General features: G+C 39.1%; 1 protein-coding gene across 2 annotated transcripts in view; it reads right to left on the reverse strand.

The window, feature by feature from the left end:
* Window positions 1-5081: 5081 nt before the first annotated feature.
* RTN1 (reticulon 1) overlaps window positions 5082-24915 on the reverse strand; it is a 358434-nt gene continuing 338600 nt past the window's right edge. For both annotated transcript variants that reach the window (XM_036736244.1, XM_036736245.1), the window contains 6 exons: window positions 18233-18440; window positions 16028-16166; window positions 13509-13578; window positions 12929-12975; window positions 12786-12844; window positions 5082-5866 (listed from right to left, as the gene is read on the reverse strand). In XM_036736244.1, the coding sequence (XP_036592139.1) occupies window positions 5824-5866; window positions 12786-12844; window positions 12929-12975; window positions 13509-13578; window positions 16028-16166; window positions 18233-18440 (566 nt within the window). In that variant the 3' untranslated portion in view covers window positions 5082-5823. The remainder of the gene's footprint in view (window positions 5867-12785; window positions 12845-12928; window positions 12976-13508; window positions 13579-16027; window positions 16167-18232; window positions 18441-24915) is intronic.

Here is a 24915-nt window from a genome sequence, read left to right on the forward strand (position 1 = left end):
ATAAGCCTTCCTCTCAGAGTCTTTGGCATAAATCGAGGCAAACCATTGACCCATTTATTAATAGGTCCATGTCCTATTAATAAATTGTTACCTTGCTTGGAGAGAATGTGTCTCAGTCTACCTTTGTTGAATTTCACTCAAGATACCAGGGATGATTTATATAAAGTTTAAGTTTTAGCTCATATCTAGGGATCCCCAAAATTGAAGGGTATGGCAAAGGTACTCGATGTACAATATGAATCAGGTATGGGGCAGTTATTTATTTCCTGTATACAAAAGTAATGTTAAACACAAAACTCCTTGGTGCACAGACAAAATGACTTTAAAACAGAATTCAGTAACTTTTAACTACTGTTATACTCTGCCAAGAGATTAATGTTTAAACCTCAGCAAAATGTAAAACATTTTATGGTATTATTGAGAGTTCACCTCAGTTCTGCACTACTTCCCCTCTCCACAAACCCCAATGGTAGCTATATTTTGGCAATCTGGACTAAGACTTGGGCTCACTGTCTTATCCTTCTTACCAGTCCATTCCAACTAAAGCACCCAGGACCTCTGAGATTCTTGAAACTCAGCAAAACTGGTAACCATTCACCTAAGAATAGTAAAGAATACAGAAAAGGCAGCCCAGACCTCAGAACCAGGATGATTTGGGCAGGACATGTGTGTTAGCCGCCACGTGCTCATGGATGTATGACTGTAGGAGTGGGAGACAGGCAATGCCAAGCTGGTCAGCAAGCGTTTAACAACTGGCTCTGCAATTTATTTAAGTTTAATTGCATTATTTACATTTTCTCCATCACTTTCTTAAGTCTAGAAAATTAAGAAAATAATAAATCAAACCCTGATCTCTCTCTCTCTCTCTCTCTCTCTCTCTCTCTCTCTCTATATATATATATATATATATATATATATATGTATATATATATGTATAGTTTGCTGAGCTGTAGATTCTCACACTGACAATTTAACAAGGGGAAGAGCTGATTAGAGCTGGCTCCAGGATCCCCCTGGGGACAGGGCAAGCTGCCATTACTCCCTAGCCCTCACTGGCAGTCCCAGACTTACATGAAGCCAGCTGGAGAGTTGAAGAAACAAAGAAAGCCAGGGGGATTCATTCACTTTTAGAGGTCCATCGAGTTATTAGCACCAACAGTTCGGCAGCCAGTAAGAGAATTTCCTTATCATCTCCAGGTACCAAGCTCCACAAGTTTTTAGTTACCTACACGGTGAACCAGAAGCACTAACGGTGCTCTGTGCAACCCATGGTGATACTCAAATCTCTCTCGGAGTCTTCAATTACTTCACAATGCTTGTAGCACATAATACAAAAAATCCTTTATTTGGGAATTAAAACCTTTCACAATCTGCCCTACTTCACATTGTTGTTCAGCTGTTTCTCAGTCATGTCTGACTTTTCATGACCCTGTTTGGGGTTTTCTTGGCAAAGATACTAGAGTGGTCTGCCATTCCCTTCTCCAGCTTAATTTACAGATGAAGGAATGAGGCAAACAAGGTTAATTAACTCACCCAGGGTCACAAAGCTAGTAACTGTCTGAGGCCAAATTGAACTTAGGAAGACTCATCTTCCTAACTCCAGGCTCCATACTCTATCCACCGTGCCACCTAGCTGCCTGAATTTCACATTATTCCTCTTTTATAATTCAGTCAAACTAGACAATTTGATATTTCCTCTACACAGCATTCCATCTTCCATAGAAGCTCTCCCTCTTCACTTCTGTTTCTTGGAATCCTTGGTTCCCTTTGGGGTTCAATTCAAGTGCCCCTTCCTACGCTGGGTTTCTCTCTTCCTATTCTTTGTAAATTTATTTATTTATTGTGTCCCTTGGTAAAATGAAACCTTCTTGAGAGCAGCTAGCCAGTGCAGTAGATAAGAGTGCAAGAATCGGAGTTTGAATCCTGCTTAAGATATTCCTGGACAAGTGACTTAAGCTCCATTTGCCTCAGTTTTCTCATCTATAAAATGAAGATCGCAATTGTTTAGTTAGAGTTAATGTCCTCAAAGAGCTACCATATTGGTTATTCAGGAAACACTGAAAGATGGCTTATTCACCTCTATGTACCTGTCCATGCAGGCTAAGAAGGTCCTAGGAGAAGTTCCAGCCTTGCAAATACCCCAAAAGAACTAGATAAAGATCCAGATATGGACAAGGTTTCAAGTGGATTTGAACGAAACAAATTGGTATTTTAATATTTTTGCAAAGGGTCTGAAGCTCTCTCAATTTCCTTTAGTGGAAAAATGAGGAAGTAGGTCAAGTTTTATGCACAAGGTGGCATAGTTACTTATGAACAGGTTGGGGGTTTTGTGTGGTTGTGTTGTGGTTTGTCCTTCATTCTTGAGGAGGACCATGACATCAGGAAGATGATGCCATGACTTGCAAGTGAGTTGGATTTAAGTGAGAGAGGACTGTGCAAACTCACCAGCCTCACTTTTTCCTCTGGAGCCATCTGGGTTGAGTGGCCAAATATCGATCAGGACAACTGGAGATGGCCCCAATTGCAGTGGGAGACCTTGGCCTTTTTAAGATAAGTTCTTTCTGAGTTCTTAATTTGACTGAGACAATGCCCATTCAAGTGAACCAAGAAATGGCCCCTTTGATCTCCCCCCAAAAAATCAAAATGAGATGAGGAGACCCTCAGGGTTTCTGGACAAAAGAGAAACAATGGGGGATGAGAGCAGGGAAGAGATAAATTAATGGAGTGGCTAAGTCTGAATTGTTGGGAAACCATCTTTTCTCTTCCCTTGTTCTTCAATTGAACAAAACCTTTCCCATCCTTCCTTTTCTGCCTTTTCCATTCCAACGTTGGCAGAGGGTTTTCCCACTGTGCTTAGCTTCCAAAAGTATTTCTATTAGGTTCAATATGTCAGTTTCCCGTAAGTAATTTGAATTCTTTACTGACATCAGTTGCATTCAAGGCTGACTTCTTCAGCTATGGATCAAGGCAACAGTTATAATCCCAAACTAAAACATGTCTGACTGCTTTAAAAGTAGGGTGCCCCTTGATAAAATGTAAACTCCTGGAGGGCAGGGAGTGTTTGGTTTTTGTTTTTTATATCTCCAGTACTTAGCACAATGCCTGGCACATAGTCATCAGTGATTGTTGATTGGAAAAAAAATAATAGGGTAAGCTGTTCAAAAGTGAAGCAATTAAGACTGTTCTGCCTACTGGATCAGGTTTAATTTCAATTAAAAATAACTTTTAAACATCTTAGTGACAGTGCAATTTGTCTCCCTTCCCAACCCTTCCCCACCAGATTGATGATTTCAATGATGTGGGGGAACTCCTGCAGATCTCCGCACATATCTGTCACACAGTTTTTAGACTTCACTGAGGGGCACTAAGAGGTTTAAATGATGTATCCACTATTACACAACTTATATGTATGAGAAGCAACACTTGAACCCAGATCTTTCTGACTCTATGCACGATGCCATGTTCCCTCTCTAGAGTGTGATAACAATATCCAAAAAACAAAATACTAATAAAAATGAATGTGGCGGGTATTCTTGTTAGCCCTAACCACTCTCAAAAGTTTAAACTGGGGGAAATAGATTAGTGAGACAACACAGAAGGTAGGGAATGTACAAGAGCTTACATTTTGAAGAGGAAAAGAGAGGAAAATATGCAGTTATTAAGCACTTACTATTTGCCAGGCACTGTGCGGAGCACTTTTAAATATTACTTCATTTGAGCTTCACAGCAACCCTGTGAGGCAGGTGCTATCATACTATTTTGTAATTGAAGAAACTATGGTCTTCCTGACTCTAGGCCCAGGGCTCTATCCATTGTGGCCCCTCACTGCCTTTGTTCCCCCTTTCTTTGTCCTGGCAGGGCCTTCATGCCATAAGATTGAGGTGTCAGAAAAGGAAAGAGAGAGGGGAGAGATCGTGAACCACACTCCTCAGCCATGCTGGTGACTGGCCAGGGCGCACAGATCGATGGTTCAGAGCAGCAGCTACCTGTCATGACCTGGGGTAGAGAGGGCTCAGATGGGGATTGGGACCTAGAACAGAGATGAAATCTGCCTACCAGGTTTGGGAAAGTCATTGTTGCTAAGGTGAATCAGATCTGGAACCTGGGCCAGCCGCTTTTGAGAGGGATACCAACAGGTGAGATGGAAGGAGGACAAATTCCCCTCCCACAGTGTTCCTTTGATCCCAATTAACACAGACTCCTGACCCTGAAAAGGGGTCCCAGACATGTGATTTCTTCTCCTGACATTTCACTCCCCGGAGAGGGTGGGAAGAGAAGCTGGAAGTGGAAGGAAAGTTTGGGGAAATTAGTTTCCCTGTTGTTTCTTCCAGTACCAATACAATGTGTGTAGCCATATAAAAATATAGAGAGCAGTAAATGAGGAGAGAGACTGAAAGTGTAGTTGGGGGTTTGATTTTTCTGTTTTAATAATTTTGAAAAATATTATATATCATGCTTTAGAATTGAGAAACTTCAGCCAGCGAGGATTTCCTTCTTATTCAGCTCTTTGAAGTCTGAAGCTTGGCAGATTTCTGATGTTTGCAAACAGGTATGAAGATGTCTTTTACTGGCCATTTAATTAGTGTGATGCCTTGTTCCCTGTAGGCTTATAAAAAGCAGAGACATAAGCCTGGTTCAGTCTGCTTTTACTCTTGTAGTTCTTCACATGTTTCTGGGAAAATCCAGCACTATATAAAGGCCAGCTTATTATTATTCCATACTCAATATCCTCATTCCCTTTATATATTTCTTATAGGACATTGTTTCCAGATCCCTTCCCATTCTGGTCAATCTCCTCTGGTTATTTTGTCTTTTATTGATTTCCTTTATAAAATGTGGTGCAGGGAAATGAACAAAGTAATCCCAATGAGATCAGACCAGCACACTGGCTCAATAATATTTGTTAATACTAGCCAACGAGTCTATGAAATTGGTTGGAATTGGGTCATTTGTATCAAACTGGACACTAGATCTTAAAGGCCAAGAAGCCAGACTTCTATGCATGGATCAGTGAGTTTAATCCCTTAAACCTTCCAGAGAACCTTGCATATCAATGGGAGAACAAAAAAAGGAGACCTTTCTATATTGAGTAACATTTATTTCTGCATTCGGTATCAAGTACATAAGTGCAAATATTCAGAGTTCATAATTAAGTCCATTAGGAACTACAGAGAAAGTAATACAAAGTGTAATAAAGTTAACAAGCTGGTACTCTTCAGTTACCATACATGTAAATCAGCCTATCTATCCCATACAATAAAAGTACTGGGTATTTATTTTTGTTTTTCCTTTTTTTAAAGTTATACAAAATTGGTTACTGTAAGTACTACTGACTTCTCATTTGTGTGTGTATGTGTGTGCACGTGCTGGAAAAACACCAAAACATCCACCTACAATTCTAGATATAGTTATTAAAGATTAATCCAACCAGAAACTCAGTGACAGCTCACCAAGCAAGAAAGGCCTAGCTAAATGGAACATTAAAAGTTACATAAGCATTGCAAAGAGAAGGGGAGAAGGAGGAACACTAAAAGAAAGATTATTCAGGGTCTCACCATCATGCACTTTTTAAGCAACACAAAATAAAAACCATATCCACTACACATTTTCTCTTTACTATACTATAGTGCTCAACACAAGTGATTGCAGATATTTTTAAGAGTACAGAAACAGCCTAAAAACAGCTGTTGAGAAGTATATGTTTCTAAGATCAAGGTATTGGGAGAAGGAAACAATCGATTTTCAGTAAAGTGTAAGAATAGAGCTTTTACCACTCCTGTTTAAACTCCTGTTTAATCTCTAGTTGCTTGTTGGAAATCCAGTTTACTCTGTCTGCCTTTTTGCTCCTGGGATTTTGGCCTGAATCCTAAAAATGAAAAGCATTAGAAGATCAGAAGACAATTCATCACAAATCAATGCTTATGAACATTACTTTATCATTTCAATATACGTCTTGTTGGTGTTGGTTGTGGAGACTCAGCATTAAGGAACCCCCTGGCTTTGAAAACCCAGATGTTGGTGCTTCTCTCTCTGGTAACTATGTAGGTATAGCTTTGATCAGACAGCTAGAAGCCTGTCTGTTGATTTGTATTATTTGCTCTGTTTATATTTTCTCTGTTTGTAACTTCTGTTTGTATTTGCTCTGAAGTTCAGAGCTAAGTGGATGATATATGTATGTTTAATTAAAGTAAGAATGTTAACCCCTTAAAGTTCTTTCCTGAGAAAAGCAGATCAAAGAACTTGTGCTAGCAGCCCTCCTATGTGCTGTTGTTATTGGCCTTACACAACCACAGTATCTGCAGTATTGTTGTTACGGTCATCTAGTCTAATAATCCACCCTTTGCAGGTATCCCCATTGCAAGATCCCTGACAGGAGACATTAAGCTTTTGCTTCAATATTTCTAGGGAGAGAGGGCTCACTAATTCATGAGACAATATGTTAAATGATTTGACAGCTCTGTCAGAAAGTTATTTCTTATATTAAGCTGAATCTGCCTCCCTGTAAATTCCACCCACTGCTCCTCATTTTGCTCTGTGGATCAACAGAGAATAAATATGTTACCTTTTTATCTATGATATCTTGGCAAATATTGTAGGAGAATTACCATGACCCCCCCACTCCCTGCCCCCAAAGCAGGTGGCACAAAATGATGAACCTGGACTCAGGAAGACCTGAATTAAAATCTGGCACTGAATACTTAGCTGGGTTAAGCTTGGGCAAGTCACTTAACTTATCTTAGTGTCAGTTTTTTCATCTGGGAATGGAAATAAGGGCAACATCCCTTCACAAGGTTGCTGTGAGGATTACATGAGAAAACATAGTAAAGTACTTTGTGGGATTTAAAGAACTAATTAAGTGTTAGCTTATTATTAATCCAAACTGAATATCTAAATTCCCTTTTTACATTCCTCATAGGACATGGTTTCCAGATTTCTTACCATTTTGGTCAATCTCTTCTGCTTATGTTATCCTTTATCAATTTCCTTTATAAAATATAGTGCAGAGAAATGAACAGAATAAATACTCCCAGTGTGATCTGACTAGCACACAATAGTATGGGATTACTACCTCTTGAGATCTACAAACTATAGAACCTATGTCAATGTTGCCTTTTAAAGCAATCACACTCCACGACTGGCTCATATTAGGCTTCTGGTCAACTAACTCCCCCTCCCCCTCAACTGGGTTGTTTTCAGAAGAACCAGGTTAAGCTAGGTCTCCCTCAGCCCATTATTTCATAATTCTATTTTTGAATTCCAGAGACCCAGACTCCAAGAATCTCAGCAATGGAAAGTATCTCAAAGGCTACCTAAACCACCCTATTCCTGGACAGTAATCTCAACAACATGTCTAACATGGGGTTAGTTCAGTTTTTGCTTGAAGACTTCCAGTGTGGGAGTATTCGCTATCTCTTAAGTCAGACAATTCTGCTTTTGGGCAGCTCTAATCGTTAGGAAGTCTCCCCCTGAAATCAAGCCTCAAGATCTGCCCCTTTGTGACTTCTACCCATTGTTCTCTGGGACCAAGGAGAACAAGTTTACTCTCTCTTCGGATGACAGCCCTTCTAAAACCTGAAGACAGCTATCCCTTTTCCCCAAAGCCTTCTTGTTTCTGAGCTAAACATCCTCAGTTCTTTTAACTGATCTTCATTCTTCAGGATCTTGAGGCCTGCTTGGCTTCCTCTGGACACTCTCCAGCTTATCAGCAGCTTTCCTATGATTTTGACACCCATAACTGAACACAGCTTTCCAGATAGGTACTGACCAGGTCATCTCACAAGTCCAAAATTTTAAACCTGTTTTAATGAAGCCCAGAACTGTATTAAGGAATTCTTTTTTTTTCTTTTTGGTTATCATACCACATGGTTGACTCACAAGGTGGTTGTACTGAACGAAAATCTCCAGATCTTTTTTGAACAATCTCATTTCCCCTCTGTTATATTAGAGATATCAATTTTTTTTACCGAAGTATATGGTAATCTGAAAAACCTTGGTTTTGGGGGCCCTTACGGACCTCAGGCTCATGCCACAGTGAATAGAGTGCTGAGTCTGGAGTTCAAATCCAACTTCTGACACTTCCTAGCTATGTGATCCAAGGCAAGTCACTCAACTTCTGTTTGCCTCAGTTTCCTCAACTGTAAAATGGAGATAACAGCACCTACCTCCTAAGGTTGGTGTGAGGATCAAATAAGAATATTTGTAAAGCATTTAGCACAATGCCTGGCACACAGTAGGTGCTATATAAATGCTTATTCTCTTCCGCCCTTCCTCCTTACCCTCCTAGCTGTCTCAGTTCTGGACAAATATCCTCCTGCTTCCCACCCTTACCCTGTTCCTTTACCTGGAACTCTTTATCATTAAAAATGTCCATGTTAGGCATTTCTAGACCCATGAGATACTGAACTGGGCATTTCTAGCCTCTCCCTGGCTCTCCCTTCCTCCAAGATGAGAGACAAGAAACCAACGAGACATGACTGCGAGCAACTCAACAACTCTGTAGAAATTTCTTGACCTCTGCATTACTGAAGAGCTCTGATGAAACCCTCACATCTTCTTATCAAACTAGAAGGAGTGACCAGATTAACAGCAAGATGTGTCACATCTAGAGTTGGGCCTCTTAACCAACCTCCTTCATCCTCCTGTCATGGTCTGATGATTCTTGTACTTGAATCCCAGTTACTGCCCCCTCCCAAGATACTTGTCCTTCCCTCCTGTTCCCTTTCCCCTTGCTCCTTCATGGCCCTAGGTATAGACAGGCCTCATTTTATTGTGTTTTGCTTTATTGCACTTCACAAATATTACTTTTCTTTTTTTCGAATTGAAGGTTTGTGACAACCGTGCATCAAGCAAATCTTACAGCACCATTAGTGTGTGCTGACATTGTGACTCTGTCACTTTTTGGTAATTCTTGAGATATTTCAAACTTTTTCATTTATATATGTGTGTGTGTATATATATATATGCATATATATGTATAATGGTGATCTATTATCAGTGATCTTCGGTGTTACTATTATAATTGTTTTGGGATGCCACAAACCATGCCCCTATAAGATGACAAACTTTATAAATAAATGTGTGCATTTTGACTGCTTCGCCAACTGGCCACCATACCCTGTTTGTCCTCCTCCTCCTCCTAATTCATTGAGACACAATAATATTGAAATTAGGCCAATTATTAACCAGACAAGTGTTTGGGTGAAAGGAAGAGTCAATTGCTGTGGCAAACTTCACTGTTATCTTATTTTAACAAATTGCCACAGCCACCCTAGTCTTCAGTAACCACTACCCTGATCAGTCAGAAGCTATCAACATTGAGGCAAGACCCTCCACCAGCAAAAAGATTAAAACTCACTGAAGACTCTGATGAAGGTCAACATTTTTTTTAGCAATAAAGTGTTTTTAAATTAAAGTAAATACATTGGGGTTTTTTTGACATAATACTATTGTATAATTAATAGACTAAAGTTTAGTGTGATCATAACTCTTGTATGTACTGGGAAACCAAAAAATTTGTGTGACTTGCTTTATTGTGATTTTCCCTTTATTATGGTGATCTGTAACAGAACTTGCAATATCTCTAAGGCATGCCTGTATTTTAGATCTCTAGTCTTTTCTTGTGGTTGTTCTATCCTTCCAGTCTGAAGATAATTCCCCTTGTTGAAGAAACCGAACCAAAGTTAAACACCTCGGTCTTCTTCCTTGCCATCATCAGTTATCTTTATCCCTTAGCGCTCCTATTCCTTCTTCTTTCCCCAATGTAGCTTTAATGAAGCCCCAACTCTTTTTTTGTTGAATCTAAATGTAGAACACACTATTTGTTATATATTACTAGGAGAAGTAAGTTTAATTTAACCTGGGTTTTGGACTAGGATTATAGCCTCTCTAGATAATTTTGTATCTTCATTTTGTTAGCTATCATTAATTAACCCAGTTTTGGGTCACCTACAAATTTTCTAAATTTATTTTTAAATTTACACTATTGTTTTGCCTACAAATTTTATAAGGATGCCTTCAACATCTTCACTTAAATCAATGCTAAAAGTACTGAAAAGAAGTCTAAGAATAGAGCAGCATGGCACACAACTAGACACTGCTCTCTAATTTGACATCATTCTGTTAAAAATATACTTGGGTATGATTGTTCATTTAGTTGCTGATCAAACTAACTGTAGCATCCTCTAGCCCACATAAATATTATCTATGATGATACTATGAGAAACTTTGTCAAATGCCAGGATAATGTCCAGAAATCATAAAAGCATGACATAGGGAAGAAATCTGATGTATTAGAAAGAATGTGAACTTTGAGTTATAGAATATGGATAATCATCGCACTTTTATGATATATGGATAATATATATTTATTATATGTTTATGCTACATATTTATATATGCTACATAATTATATTTATATACTTAAAACAAATATATTAATATATGGATATTAATAGTACATTTGTATAGCACTTTAAGGTTTGCAAAGTGCTTTACAAATATTTTCTCATTTTATCTTCCCAACAACCTTAGGAGGTAGGTGATATCATCTGCTTTATGGATGAAGAAACTGAGGCAGGGGCAGCTAGGTGGCACAGTGAGTAGAGTACCGGCCCTGGAGTCAGGAGGACTGGAGCTCAAATCCGGCCTCAGACGCTTGACACTCTTACTAGCTGTGTGACCTTGGGCAAGTCACTCAATTGCCCTGCCTTCCCCCCTCCAAAAAATACTTATAAAAAAGAAACTGAGGCAGACAGAGATTACATGACTTGTCTACAGTCAATCAGTTACCAAGCATCTGAGCCTGGATTTGAACTCAGGTTTTCCTAATTCCAGATCCAGCATTCTATGGAGTGTGCCATTTTGCAGCCAGCCTTGGTAGTTCCCTGAGAGACTTTTGATAAGACATTTAACCTTTGTAAGCTTCAGTTACCTCATCTGTCAAATCAGGGATAGTCTCTAAGCTCTCTATTCATTACCCATGTTCTGCCGGTCTCAAATCTCTTTAAAATGATAACAGTTTAGCACATCTGCTAAGTGAACTCCATTTTACAGTGAGTAAATTGAGGCTTAGAGAAATTCAGTAACTTATCAACCAATAGTCATGTGGCTAGTCATGGCTGAAGCAAGGACTCAACTTCCAGTCCTATCCCAGTCCAGTGTTAAATTTGTATCACATTGCTTCATTAAAAAAATAATTTCACCCAGTCACAGAATGTCAGAGTTAGAATGGGCCCAGCTAATCCAGGAAGCTATCTCATGGTATTTCTTACAGGTAGGTTTTCGGCCTTTATTTAAATGATTAGAATCAGGGTTCAAAATCTGGAGACACTTTAGGAATCAGGTACTCCAATCCCTTTGGAACTGAGGCCTAGACAACTTCCATGATTCTGCTAAGGTCACACAGTAAGAACCCTCGCAGAACCAAGCCTTTAACCCACAGGCCCCAAATTCTAGAAACCTAGTCTGTTGGTGGGAAGCTCACCACCTTAATGCATGGAGCTGGCCATTCCATTGCTGAGACAGAAGAGGATAGATACATTAACTTGGAACTAAGTCTAACCTTTCATAACCAAAAGATAAAACAGGCTGTTTTATGAGGTATTAGCAGTTTTATGAGGTATTAGCAGTTAATAGAATTCTAGGATTTAGGATTGAAGATATTCAGTCTGAGGCTGGATGACCCTTTACAGGGGATTCGGTTGATGAGATTCATGCTTCAAGCAGAGGTTGGACCAGATTAATATTTTCTTTTTCCTCTCCTCCCCTCCCCTTCTTTCATCTCCTTTCTTCTTCCCTTCCCTCCTCCCCTTTCTTCCCATTCCATTCCTTTTTTTCTTTTATTCCCTCCTGAAATCCATCTGTCCTTCTTTCCTTCCTTCCTTCCTTCCTTCCTTCCTTCCTTCCTTCCTTCCTTCCTTCCTTCCTTCCTCTATCTCTGTCTGTCTGTCTCCCTTCCTTTATTTTCTCTCTCTATCACTCTGAAACTGGAAATATAGTAGCCCCTCACAGGTCTGGATCCCAATACTGATAATCATGGAAACTTTAACCTGTTCCATCTTTGACCAGACAGATTCACTCCTCTGTTGTCAGTCTGGTGACCCCTTCCTGCACCCTGCTCCTGGGAGCTCACTACACTGGTGCTGGACTTAGTGCAGACACCTGACTGGTTTTAGCTCACTTAAGTTCAGAACTCCTGAACTCAAGCAATCCATCAGCCTCAGCCTTCCAAACAATAAAGCTTACAGGCTTGTGCTACCCTGTCTGTCCTGATTAATATTTTTAAACCCAATAATAAAAAGTCCTTAATTTCATTTGGGGGAACTTTCCAGTAAACTTTGCTTTCTATTTACGTAGGTCCTGTACAACCAGCTGAACATGAATGGGCATTATCATCTATATCAAAGACTTTTATTATAATTAATGATATGATCCTTTTATTGTAATAATTTAATTTGTTTCCAAATTCTGATCTTGCACTTTCAGATCATTTAAGGGCAAAGAACAGAGTTATATGGTTGAAATAAGTAAGTAAATGAGTAATCATGGGATTTATGCCTGGTCAAGACTTTTAGACATAATATAGTCCAAACTGTTTATTTTATAAATAAGGAAAATTGACTTGCCTAGGGTCACATGGGCAGAAAGTGACAGAACTTGTATGCCAACCCAGGTCCTCTGACTCCAGATCTAGTGCTAATTAGATTATACTTATATTCCATTTCACACCAAAATATGTTAAAAGATAACAAAACAATCCTTTCAAGAAATTGCATTATTAAACTTACTTTCCCACGACAGTATTTACGTGAGTCCTCACGAGTCCCAAATATTGGTCAATCTGTGCCTACAAAGAAAGTGGAATTATGAGCATGCCAAAAGACACAACTCTGAAATTTAACACAAATTACAAACATCACATCAAATTTACCTGATGCTTAAAATATACTACCGGGAGAGTAAACATTGACACCACAGCTGAGGAGAAAAAAAAGTATACGGTTAATGTTCTAGGGAATAATAAAAAGCCCATGTACATGTCTTTCATCTATTTATAAGATACTACTGGATAGTTCCTTTTAGCATTCTATGGATACAAAAAAAGATGCTAAAGATATGTCAAAGGGAAAAGAAAAGACATAGAGTGGCCTACAGGGATGATCCAGCTCCCCCTGGAGTGAGTTTAAAGACTGTCTACACTTCTCAGAGAAGTAATTCATCTTGATCCACAGATGCCATAGTATATGAAATGTGAGATAAGCCAATGAGAAGAGCAATATTTGATAGAAAACAAAAGGCAACAGAATAAAAATACATTTTAGTGAATAATATACCATATTTAAAAAAAATGTTCTTCCATTGCAAGGAAACTGCTTTATAGTTGGGAGACTCCATGATTTCTGTTTTATTCAGAATCCACTAAATATAAAATAAGATCTATATTGAGGACAGTGGCCAATTCCATATAAATTCTATGTAAAGATTAAGTAATAATATTAAATTGTCTTTACCCATTATCAGCAGCGTCAGGCCATTGAAGAGAGCACCAACGTAGGTCAGTAGCCACATCAGCACTGCAAACTGAAATTTGAAAGGATCATCAGGTCTTCAAATATTTGGTTCCTATTTACATAGTACTTTAAGGCTTGCAAAGAACTTTCCATACGTTATCTCATTTGATCCTCACAACTACCCAGAGAAGTAGGTACTATTGGTACCCCATTTTACAGATGAGGAAATTGAGGCTTAAAAATATTAGGGGTAGGACCTGAACCCAAGTCCTAATGACTCCAAGTCCCAAACTCTATCCCCAGGACCACAAGTTGGAAGCCAAGAGTTAGAATTAAATTGACTAAAAAAAAACCCCAAGTATTGCCATATAAGTTCATCACAAGAGGAATGAAAAGGAATCACATTTTCCTTTTTCTCTGTACCTTCTGAATTTACTGGTTAGAAATTCTAAGACAACAGGGTAAAATACTACTCTAGGGCATGTGTTTTTCTCTTATGAATACAATTTTAACATTCACCTTAAGACATTATTATGGACGGTAACAATGTTTTTATTATATTTCATCATTTTACAATTTTGTAATTATCGTAAGTTGTTTAAAGGTCAGGGACTATATCTCAGGTCTCTAGCAGCATCTATCACATATACATATACATATACACATACACATACATACATATGCATACATATACATATCACCTATAGCAAGTGCTTAATATTGACCAGTTGATTTGACTCTTATTTTAAACATAATCCCCCAAATTAAGAAAAAAAATAATAGCTAGCATTTACATTTAATACTCAAAGATCTGGAAAGCTTGGGAATTTTATTTTCACAACCACTCTGGGAGGTCAGTGCTATTATTATCCCTCTCAGTTTACAGATGAGGAACTGAGGCAGTTGGAGGGTAAGTGACTTGACTAGGGTCACACAGCTAGTAAGTTTCTGAGGCCAGAGCTGAACTTGGGTCTTTCTCATTCCAAGTCCAGCATTCTACCCTCTGCACCACCTAGCTCCCTCTATCCAAGGATACCCAAATCAATGGTAGAGCCAAGAATAGAGCCCAATGCTTTTGGGGCTTCTCTTTGCTATACTAGACCATTTTATATAGTTCAGCCTCAAAGCTGAAATTAGTATAAGGAAAGTCAAACGGTAGAAGAATATGACAGCAGAAAGCAAAAACTTTTTTAAAAAACCCATAAAAAACCTCAGATAATGCCAGAAACTTTTAATGTAGTCCTCAAGTTAAAAAAAAAGATGCCTCTACTGCTACATTAGATTCAAATGAGAATGATTTTCAAGCTAATTTTGAGACAAAAAGTGAAGAATAATTTGAAAGTCAAGCAGTACTTAGTCAATGAACATTATTAAGGGCCCACTACATGTCAGGCATTGTGCTAAATGCTAGGGACACAAAGACAGGTGAAAGAAAGTTTGTGCTCTCAAGGAGCTCACAGTCTAATGATGGGGCAGAGGGTGGGGACAACATACAAACAAATACAAATCAATGAGATACATACTGGATAAACTGGAAATAATCAAGGGAGAAAATGGATTAATAAGAAGGGAGACAACATGTAAACATTCATGTATCAATGAGATACATACAGGATAATTTGGAGATAATCAAGGGAAAAAAGAGATTAGTAAGAAGAGGAATCAGGAAAGGCTTCTTATAGAAGGGAAGATTTTAGCTGTGCCTTGAAGGAAGCCAGGGAAGCAGGGAGGTGGAGATGAGAAGGGAGAAAATTCCAGGCATGAAGTCAAGAGATGGAATGTCTTCTGCAAGGAACAGCAAGGAGGCCTTTGGAATGATGAGTATGTGGTGGAAGTGGGAGGGGAGGAGAGTTATAAGGTGTAAGAAAACCAGAAAGATGGGAGAGGGGAAAAGGGAGAGGGGAAGGAGGGTTTTGAAGTTATGGGCAAGTAGTATTTTTCCTTATACACAGAATCATGGAACAGCAGAACCAGAAGAGAACATTAGAACATAGCATTAGAGAACAGCTAATTCAGGGGTTCTTCACCTTTTTGGTGTCATAGACCCCTTTGGCAGTCTGATGAAGACTATGGACCCTTCTCAGAATAAAGTTTTTAAATGCATAAAATGTAAAATAAATAGGATTACAAAGGAAACCAACTACATTGAAATAAAGATGTCATTTGTTTCCCATCTGAGTTAATGGATGCCCTGAATTCTTAGGGGTTCATGGGCTCCAGGTTAAGAATCATTGATCCAACCCACCCCCCATAAAATAAAAATGAAATGAAAATAGTGTTCTATTGAGGCTAAGAGCCTCAATTTTTAAAATGTGTATATAGTATCAATATATGTAAAATAAATATATACATACATATCTATATCTATATTTCTATCTATCACATCCTATCTATCTATCTATCTAATCTTACCCCTCAACATTTCTCAATACCATCTTTTCTTAAGAGCACCTAGTGCTTTGCCTTAGGAGGCAAACAAAGGATTCACAGCGAGCTACGGAAGCCCTCAGCCCTCATACCTTTAGGGAATCCACCAGATCCTGGACCAGGAAGAGTCTTCTCAGCTCCTTAGCTGCACTGTTCACATATAACTGCAGGTAGTCTGTGTACTTCTGAATCTGGTCCTGAGAAAGAGAGATCTCGAGCTCCAGGTATGCCCTGCAAAAAAAAACAAAACAAAACAAAAAAAAAGTCAAAATAAAATCCCATCAGACTGATTAAGAAAACATTTCCTTTCAATCATGTCCAACTCTTTGTGAAGGCTTTTCAGGGTTTTCTTGTCTGAGGCACTCTAGTGGCTTCTCCGGCTCATTTTACATTTGAGGAAATCGAGGCAAACAGGGTTAAGTGACTTGCCCAGGGTCACAAAGCTAGTGTCTGAGATCAGATTTGAACTCAGGTCTTCCTGACTCCAACTCAGAGTTCTATCCACTGTATCATCTAGCTCTCATTTTTTTTTTTTACAGTTTCTTCACCTGGGAATTCCCTACACCAATGAGGTCACAGGTCAAGTCCCTGTCTTGGTCCCTAAAATGTCTACAATTAACAATGAGTTTCCACCCCCTTTTGGGGTGACTGACTTTACTTCAAGCTTCTAGATGGAAAAGATTTAAAAGTATAATGAGGGTTATTATAATATTTTTAAAAGTTTTCCTTTTTATTATTTCCATGACAGAACCTGCTAAATGTTTTTCATCTCTGCACATTATCAAATTCAGCTCTTGACAGGATGACCAACACATACGTCTCTTTTCAACACATATGTATCAAAAGGTCAACCAATTAAAAGATCCACCAATTCACTAGCGACAACGATTTTGAATCATGGTTGTCTCCCTACTCTACTCTACTCTATTCTAATCTAGTCTAATCTAATCTAATCTAATCTAATCTGTTAATGCTAGGTGATTCAATAGATAGCGTGCAGTCCGAGTCAGAAAGATCCGAGTTCAAATCCTATCTCGTACACTTCCTAGCTGTGTGACTCCTGGGAAAGTCACTTAACCTCCCTGTGCCTCAGTTTCCTCATGTATAAAATGGGGATAAGAATAGTACTTATCTCAAAAGGTTATTGTGAGGATCAAATGTGTTAAGATAAGTAAAGCACTTTGCAAACTTTAAAGCATTATATTCATGCTGGTTCCTAATGTTCCTTATTTGACTGTAAGCTCCCTGAGGGCATGGGCTCTCTTGCCTCTTTTTTGTATCCCCAGACACATGTGCCTGGCACATAATAAACACTTAACAGATGTTTACTGATTGATTATTGCTATTGTTGTCATCAGGCTGGTATTCGGGCACGCCTCTACATTATTGCAAGTGTGGATAATCGCCTGCATTTTGGGCACCTAGACACCTGCCATTTTAGGAGGTCGTTAGCAAGAGACACTAGAAAGTGAGATGGTGGTGGGGGAGGGTACCAAAAAATAAAGCCTGGAAATTCTTATGTGTAAACAGAAGGCATATAAATTGTGTGTCTGTGTTGAGGTAAAGGAAGGATGTGAATGGTGGTGCCCCCATTCCCTTCACACACACACACACACACACACACACACACACACACACACTCCCTCACGCTTTCCTGACCTGACCCTTTGCTGACATCTCTTCCTTGACTTCTATGCTCCTTCAAATCAGATTTCACCAGTATAAAAAGGTCATACATGTATAGGGCAGGAAAGAACCTAGGTCATGGTGTGCAAACATTGATTCTTGTATCCTCAAAAGGATGGTTCTGCTGATGTTCTAAGATATTTTTTGGAAGGGGAGCTATGCCTGTGATTTCACTGTATAGAGAACTTCTAGTGAGCAAATTCAGTCCACCAATGAAGACCAACACTTGCTACCCTATTTCCAATCTCAAAGACATGCCTGGAGGCATTCAGAAGTTGAATCATTTGCCCAGAAGATATCAGAGACTGGACTTAAACCCAGTTTTTCCTGGTTTTCTATCCTCTTAGCAATGTTGCCTCTCCTGTGTTCCATATTAATAATATATACTATACAAAACACACAAATAGGCAGACAGCACGTGCCTGTTAGGGAATTGTTTGAAATGTGAAGCTTTGCCACCAGGAATACAGGGGTTTATTGGAAAATGTGTTCCACATGTTATTTAAGGGAATAAATGCTCCCCAAATTAATGTATTTGACTGAGCCAAAACCAAAGCAACATACTGGAGCACCCAGGATGGGGAAGACCCACCCTGGCTATAACAACTCACTTGAATGGGTGGCCTTCATCAGTTTTCTGCACGGCTTGTAGGACGGACTTGTAGATTCTGAAACTGATGGTGGCTGAGAGTGCAGCAAGGGCCAAGTATGCCACCACACTGACAACGCTGAACTGGGTCAGAGAGAAGAGCAGCAGCAGGAAGCTTCCAAACACTATCCCCGTTTGCTTAATATCACGCCAGTACAACAGGTCAATAGCTGTGAGGAACAAAAACCAAAAGCAACTTAATGTGGGAAATAATTTTCAAACCAGTAAAAAGTCTACATACATGTAACAACAATGCTGCTTGCAGCTGCTATGGAGGTGTAAGACCAATAACACCAGCACACAGGAGGGCTGCTAGCACAGATTCTTTGATCTGCTTTTCTAAGGAAAGCAATTTTAAGGGGTTTACAATCACACTTTAATGAAACATTCCTATATCATTCACTTAGTTTAGGGGAAAAAGTCAGCACCCTGATCTTCAGAGAAAACACGAAGAGAAATTACATAAACAGAGTAAAATAACACACATCAGCAGACAGGCTTCTAGCTGTCTGTCCAAGACGTTACATACATATATGTAAAAGGTGGCTTGGGTATGCCTAGGTATGCTAGACACACTCTGCTGGGAGCATCACCATTGACCTTTTCCTTTTTACTTAAGAATGAATGAATGTTCTAATTTTAGGGGGCTAAACAAGAGCTGTCCATGGTTCGAGAGCCAGGGCCTTTATTTCTTCTTGTCAACACTGTAGTCCATGGGCACATTCATTGACAACTTCAGTGGCCCAGGGACGAAGATTATGCTGCTTCACAATCCACACTCCTCATATAGACCAGAAATTAAGAATCAAGTATTGACACAGTGGAAGTTGTATGTTTCAGATCTAGCTGAGATTGTGGGTCAACTGTGTCAACTGAGTCAGTCAGTCCTTAAACATTTATTTAGGTCTTGGTATATGACAGGCAGTCAGAGAAATGATTATTAATAACCAATTATTAATATGGGTGGGGGAATCCAGTGTTTTTTTTTCTTTTCTATTTCTCCATTCAAAGCTGGGCCCTTCAAGGACATTTCTGGTCTTGCCCAAAGAATTCACCCCACCCAGACCACCTTATCTAAGTGGAATTCTTACCCCCCATTATCCACTGTTCATAGACTGGCTGGAGAATGGGCCCTTTTGTATAGATTGCCCAAAGGCAGGAGTGATCTGGCTTTAGATGAGTCTCTTTGCACAAGAGTGATATGATCAGAGTTATGAACTTCCAGCCCTTCATCAGAATAAGATTCATTCTCTCATTAATTGTTAGCCAATCAAAGTTGATTTTTACACATCAGGGGCAGCTCCTTCTCCAAGGATATTTACACATTCAGGGGCCTCCAAGGTTCATCTTTGGTTTCCAAGAGGGCCACTGACCTTAACTTATTGATTACTTGATAATAATAATTAATAAATTGATTCTTAATTATTGAGAAACGATGTTTCTCAGACTTTTCATTTTTTACAGCAGCCAGATGGCTCAGTAGATAGAGTGTTGGACCTGTAGTCAGGAAGACCTGAGTTCAAATCCAGCCTCAGATACTTACTAGCTATGTGACCCTGGACAAGTCACTTTACCTCTGTTTGCCTTAATCCCATGGAGAAGGAAATGGAAATCTACTCTAGTATCTTTGCCAAGAAAACCATATGGACAGTATTGACATCGATGGGGTTACAAAGAGTTTGACATGACTGAATGAATTAACTAGAACAACAGCATATGCCAAGCACTGTGCTATGTACTGGGGATATAAAGAAAAGCAAAAAATAGTCCCTGCTTTCAGACAGTGTATATTCAAGTGGAGACCATGTAAATAAGTAGGTACATATATAGAGAATAGGTATATATGTAATATACATATATAGCAATAGTATGTATGTATGTATTATGGTATTATGAAAAGGGGAGGCATTGGCAGGTAGGCAGACCAGGAAGGCCTCTTGAAGAAGTTGGAATTTGAATTGAGTCTTCAAGGAAGCCAGGGAAACTTGGAGGTAGAGAGGAATGAACCGAGCATTCCAGGCTTTGGGCATATCTAGTATAAAGGCCCAGGGATGGGAGATGGGGTGTCATGTTGGAGGAAATGGTAGCATGCCAGTTGTAATGAAGTAAGTTGTAAGAAGACTGGAAAGGTAGGAAGGGATTAGGTTATGAAGAGCTTTAAATGCTTAAGAGATTATGTATTAGATCTTTGAGGTGATAAGGAACCACCAGAGCTCATTAAGCAAGGGAATGACATGGTCAGACCAATGCTCTAGAAAAATCATGTTGGTATCTGAGAGAATAGACTGGAGTGCAGTGTACGCTTTGAAGAAGTGGGACCCAGAACACATTAGGCACACAACACAAATCTGCCAACACTAATGCCACCACTTCTGGTGGTAACCCAGGCCCAAATATCTACATAGGTTCAGAATAAGAAATTAAGTAAGACTCTGGATCTCAATGCCCAGATCCGTGCCTAATCTTTCATTTGGAATGACAACAATATTAACCTCTATATTGTGTAAACACTTTGGATATTCCCATACTCTTATTACTTCATCCTTTATATTTATAGCATTTTCCCTGTCTATCTCTCCAACAACATGACACCCTTAACTCCCTTAAGTGAACACTAACCCTTCTTGACCCATTGCTAAGTAGTGATTCAATGTCAACTTGGCAGGCTGTCTCCAGTGACGTACCCCAGAGATCTGTTCTTGGCTCTTTGCTGCTTAACATTTTTATCAATGGTTTTTATGAAGCCACAGATGTTAAACTTATTAGATGTTCAGATGACATAAATCTAGAAGGAATAACCAATATAATGGAGGACAGTGTCAGTATCCTAAAAATTTTGACAGGCTAGAACAATCAGATGAATCTGAGATAAAATTCAATAGGGACTCAATTTTAACTCAGTTAAAAAAAGTAACTTCACACATAAAAGAGGGATGAGCATGAATAGACAGTTTTTTATCTGAAAAAAAATCTGGGAATTTGGTGAACTGTAAGCTCAAAATGACTGTAGGCAGAGTAATGTGGAAGCCAAAGAGGCTAATGAGCTCTTGGGCTGCAGTAAAGAGAGGCGTAGCTTCCAGAAAGAAGGAAGCTCCTCTGTATTCTGCCTTGACCAGACCACATCTAAAGTACTGCATTCAGTTCTGCACACCACAGCTTAAAGAAAGGCTTTGCTAAGTTGGAAAGCATCCAGAGGAGTGCATCCAGGATAGTGAAGGGCCTCAAATCAACATCATATGAAGACTGACACAAGAAACAGGGGTTGTTCAACCTAGGGCAGAGAAGACTTAAGGGACATGTGAGTTTAAGTATACCTGATGGACTATCGGAAGCAGGAATAATAAGTAGAAGTCTCAAGAAGCAAATTTAGGTTGGATATAAAGAAATTATCATTTTTCTGACAATCTGAGATACCCAAAGTAGAATAGGCCATCTTGGGAGATAGTGGGTTCTTCCTCATTGGAAATCTTCAAGAAAAGGTCAAATGATGACTTGACGAGTATGTTATAGTAGGAATTTCTTTTGGGGTATGGTTAAGGATTAGATGGCCAGTGAAGTCCTTTCCAATGCTATAAATATGAATATTCTATGCATTATTGGTGACCTTTGGTTCATTGACCCAAAGCCAGTGATCAATGAATTAGAGGAACCAGTGAATATTGTGTTCTCTGTGTTGAAATGTTCAAATTGTCACGGAAAGAAGTGCCATCTTGCTAAATTAAGAATCTTTCTTTTTTAGGTACTGGACAAAAGTTTTCAAGAGTATAGAATGGTTTTACTAAGCATTTAGGACATGTCAATACTTATTTTGGATCTAACACTTTGAGAATGATGCTCTAGATCAGGAGTGGGGAACCTGTGGTCTTGAGGCCACATGTGGCCCTCCAGGTCCTCAAGTGTAGCCCTCTGACCAAATTCAAACTTCACAGAACAAATCCCCTTAATGAAAGGATTTGTTCGGTAAAACTTGGACTCAGTCAAAGGGCTGCACCCAAGAACCTAGAAGGCCACATGTGGCCTCAAGGCCACAGGCCCCCCATTTTTGCTCTAGATCATTAGGGGGACCTCCAAAGAAAAAGATTCTGTGGCTAAAAATTGCTTAGGAAAACCTATTTTTATAGATCTCTCTATAGTAATCTGGCTTCCTCTTTACCTTTCTCTTTCTATACACATGTACATACACATGTATATGTGTGTATATGTGTATATATACTACATATATAAATCTACATACATACTTATAACAAATAGACACATAGATAACCTATGTTATTCACATTCCATTCTTATTCCTTTTTCTATGGAAAAATGTAAAATACAAGAAAAGCAAAGCATTATTTTCTTCAAGCACTCTGCTAAGTGTTTTACAAATATTATTTCATTTGAACCTCATGGCAACCCTGGGAGATAGGTGCTATCATCTACGTTTTCTGACCGAGGAAACTGAAGCAGACAGAAATTAAGGGACTTGCCTGGGTCACATAACTAATAAGTATTTAAGTTAGACCTGAACTCAGATCTTCCTGATTCTAGACTCAACACTATCCACTGAACTACCCTGAGATTTCAATGGCCCCAGAAGAGGAAACTCCCTCCTTACCCAAGATCTGTTAGATTTTTTTCATGTTCTTTTTACATGAAAAATTTGTCTTGAATATCTGAGGAGGATTCTCTGGGGAGCAACATTTTTGAAGTCCTAGCCAAGACCTAGATATAGGGAGAAATCTCACAGTAGATTCCAGTTCCATCCAAAAGAATCTAGAAGGCTGAGTCTGGAAGCCAACAATTAGAGGGTCCCTTCTCCCACTGCATAATTTCATCTGCCTATGCAAATATTTCTTAAAAATACAGGCCCACAAGGCAGTAAGATGCTTTGGAAAGATAACCGTTCTGGGAATTAAGGTGATTTGGATTATTGTTGGCTTTGCCACTAACTAGATGTGCCAACTCCTGAGTCTGTTTCCTCATCTATAAAATAAAGGGATTGGACTAGCTAACATCTGAAGTCCCTTTCAATTCTAACAGTTTGTGTCTACAGAGGATGGTAATACTCAATATTTTGAGTCTGCATGATGTCATTATTACATACTCCAACATTTGATAACATCATTACATACTCCAATGTATTGATGCTGATGTGTGCAAAGGAATGTAATGTTAATGGGACATGAAGATCTTCCCTGCCAATTAATAGGCCTCACATGGAGGCCATTAAGGGAAGCTTGCCTAGGGGAGGACTGCTTGTAGGAAGGCTTTCACACCTTTTGGTAATAAGTTGATTAGGCACTGAGTCAGGAGAGTTGTGATGCCTTCTGGCTCTGAGGAGCCTATATATATACTCTGAGTTGGTATTTTGCTTTGGGGGCTCAGACCTTTAGATTTCCTGGATGAGACTCTGAGTAGCCCTACGTTCAGACCCCCAACTGCTCAGACATAAAGGCTCTCTTGATCCAGTGATGTATATAAGGTGTTGTAATGACAAGCAAGGTGGGACTTTTTGTTGTCTTTTGTTTTGGAGTGCTTCTCAGCACTAAGGCAATCAAGTGCCTTTGAGTCTTGGCTTTGTTTGAATCAAGAGTCATTGATTGTAAACTATATATATATATATGATGTATGTGTATATGTGTATATATATATATATATAAGATGTATGTGTATACACACACACACACACACACACACACACACACACACACACACACATATATATATATATATATATATATATATATGATGTAGTGTTAGTGATTAGAGATATTTCCCATACCTTTTGCTAAGTAGATGCTAAGCCTCAGGCCTACACCCTTTTGCTAAGTAGGCGCTAAGCCCCAGGGCCCTAAACAGGGTATATATGCCCTGAGGTTAGCATTTTGTTTTGTGACTCACTCACTAGAAGAGTGTCCTGTGATTTGACCAGATGAGAGACTGGGTAGCATTAAGCAGCCCCACTCCTTGGCTTCGAAAAACTCAGATATTGGTGCTTCTCTCTCTGCTAACTATGTATGTAATGTCTTAGACAGACAGCTAGAAGCCTGCCTGCTGATGTGTGTTATTTTGCTCTGTTTACATAATTTCTGCTTGCAATTTCTGTTTGTGTTTCTCTGCATTTCAGGGTGCTGACTTTTCCCCCTGAACTAAGTGAGTGATATATGTATGTTTAATTGAAGTGATATTGTAAACCCCTTAAAGTTGCTTTCCTTAGAAAAGCAGACCGAAGAATCTGTGCTAGCAGCCCTCCTGTGTGCTGGTGTTATTGGTCTTACACAGCCACAGTAGCAGCAAGTAGTATTGTCGTTACAAGTGTATGGTAATATTGCTTTGGTTCAGGGAGTTAAGAGCCCTGTCTGTTGGTCTTTATGATAATTTCTCTGCTTGTATTTTCTCTGATGTTCAGGGTGCTGAACCTTACCCTGAACTGGTAAATGTAATTAAAAGTAGGGTTGGTAACCTCTTTTTGAGCAGTCTTTCCTAGAAAAGCTGATCTAAGAACCTGTGCTAGCAGGCCATCCTATGTATGCCAGGGTGCTTGCTGATACAAGGGATAATCACAAACATCTCAAACATGTACTATTTATCCAGACAATGGGATACTGAAGTAAAAATGAAACTCTCCTTGACATAAAGCAGTTTGAATTCTATTAGAGA

Source organism: Trichosurus vulpecula, chromosome 8 (genome assembly GCF_011100635.1).
Source record: "Trichosurus vulpecula isolate mTriVul1 chromosome 8, mTriVul1.pri, whole genome shotgun sequence".
In the NCBI taxonomy this organism is placed as follows: domain Eukaryota; kingdom Metazoa; phylum Chordata; class Mammalia; order Diprotodontia; family Phalangeridae; genus Trichosurus; species Trichosurus vulpecula.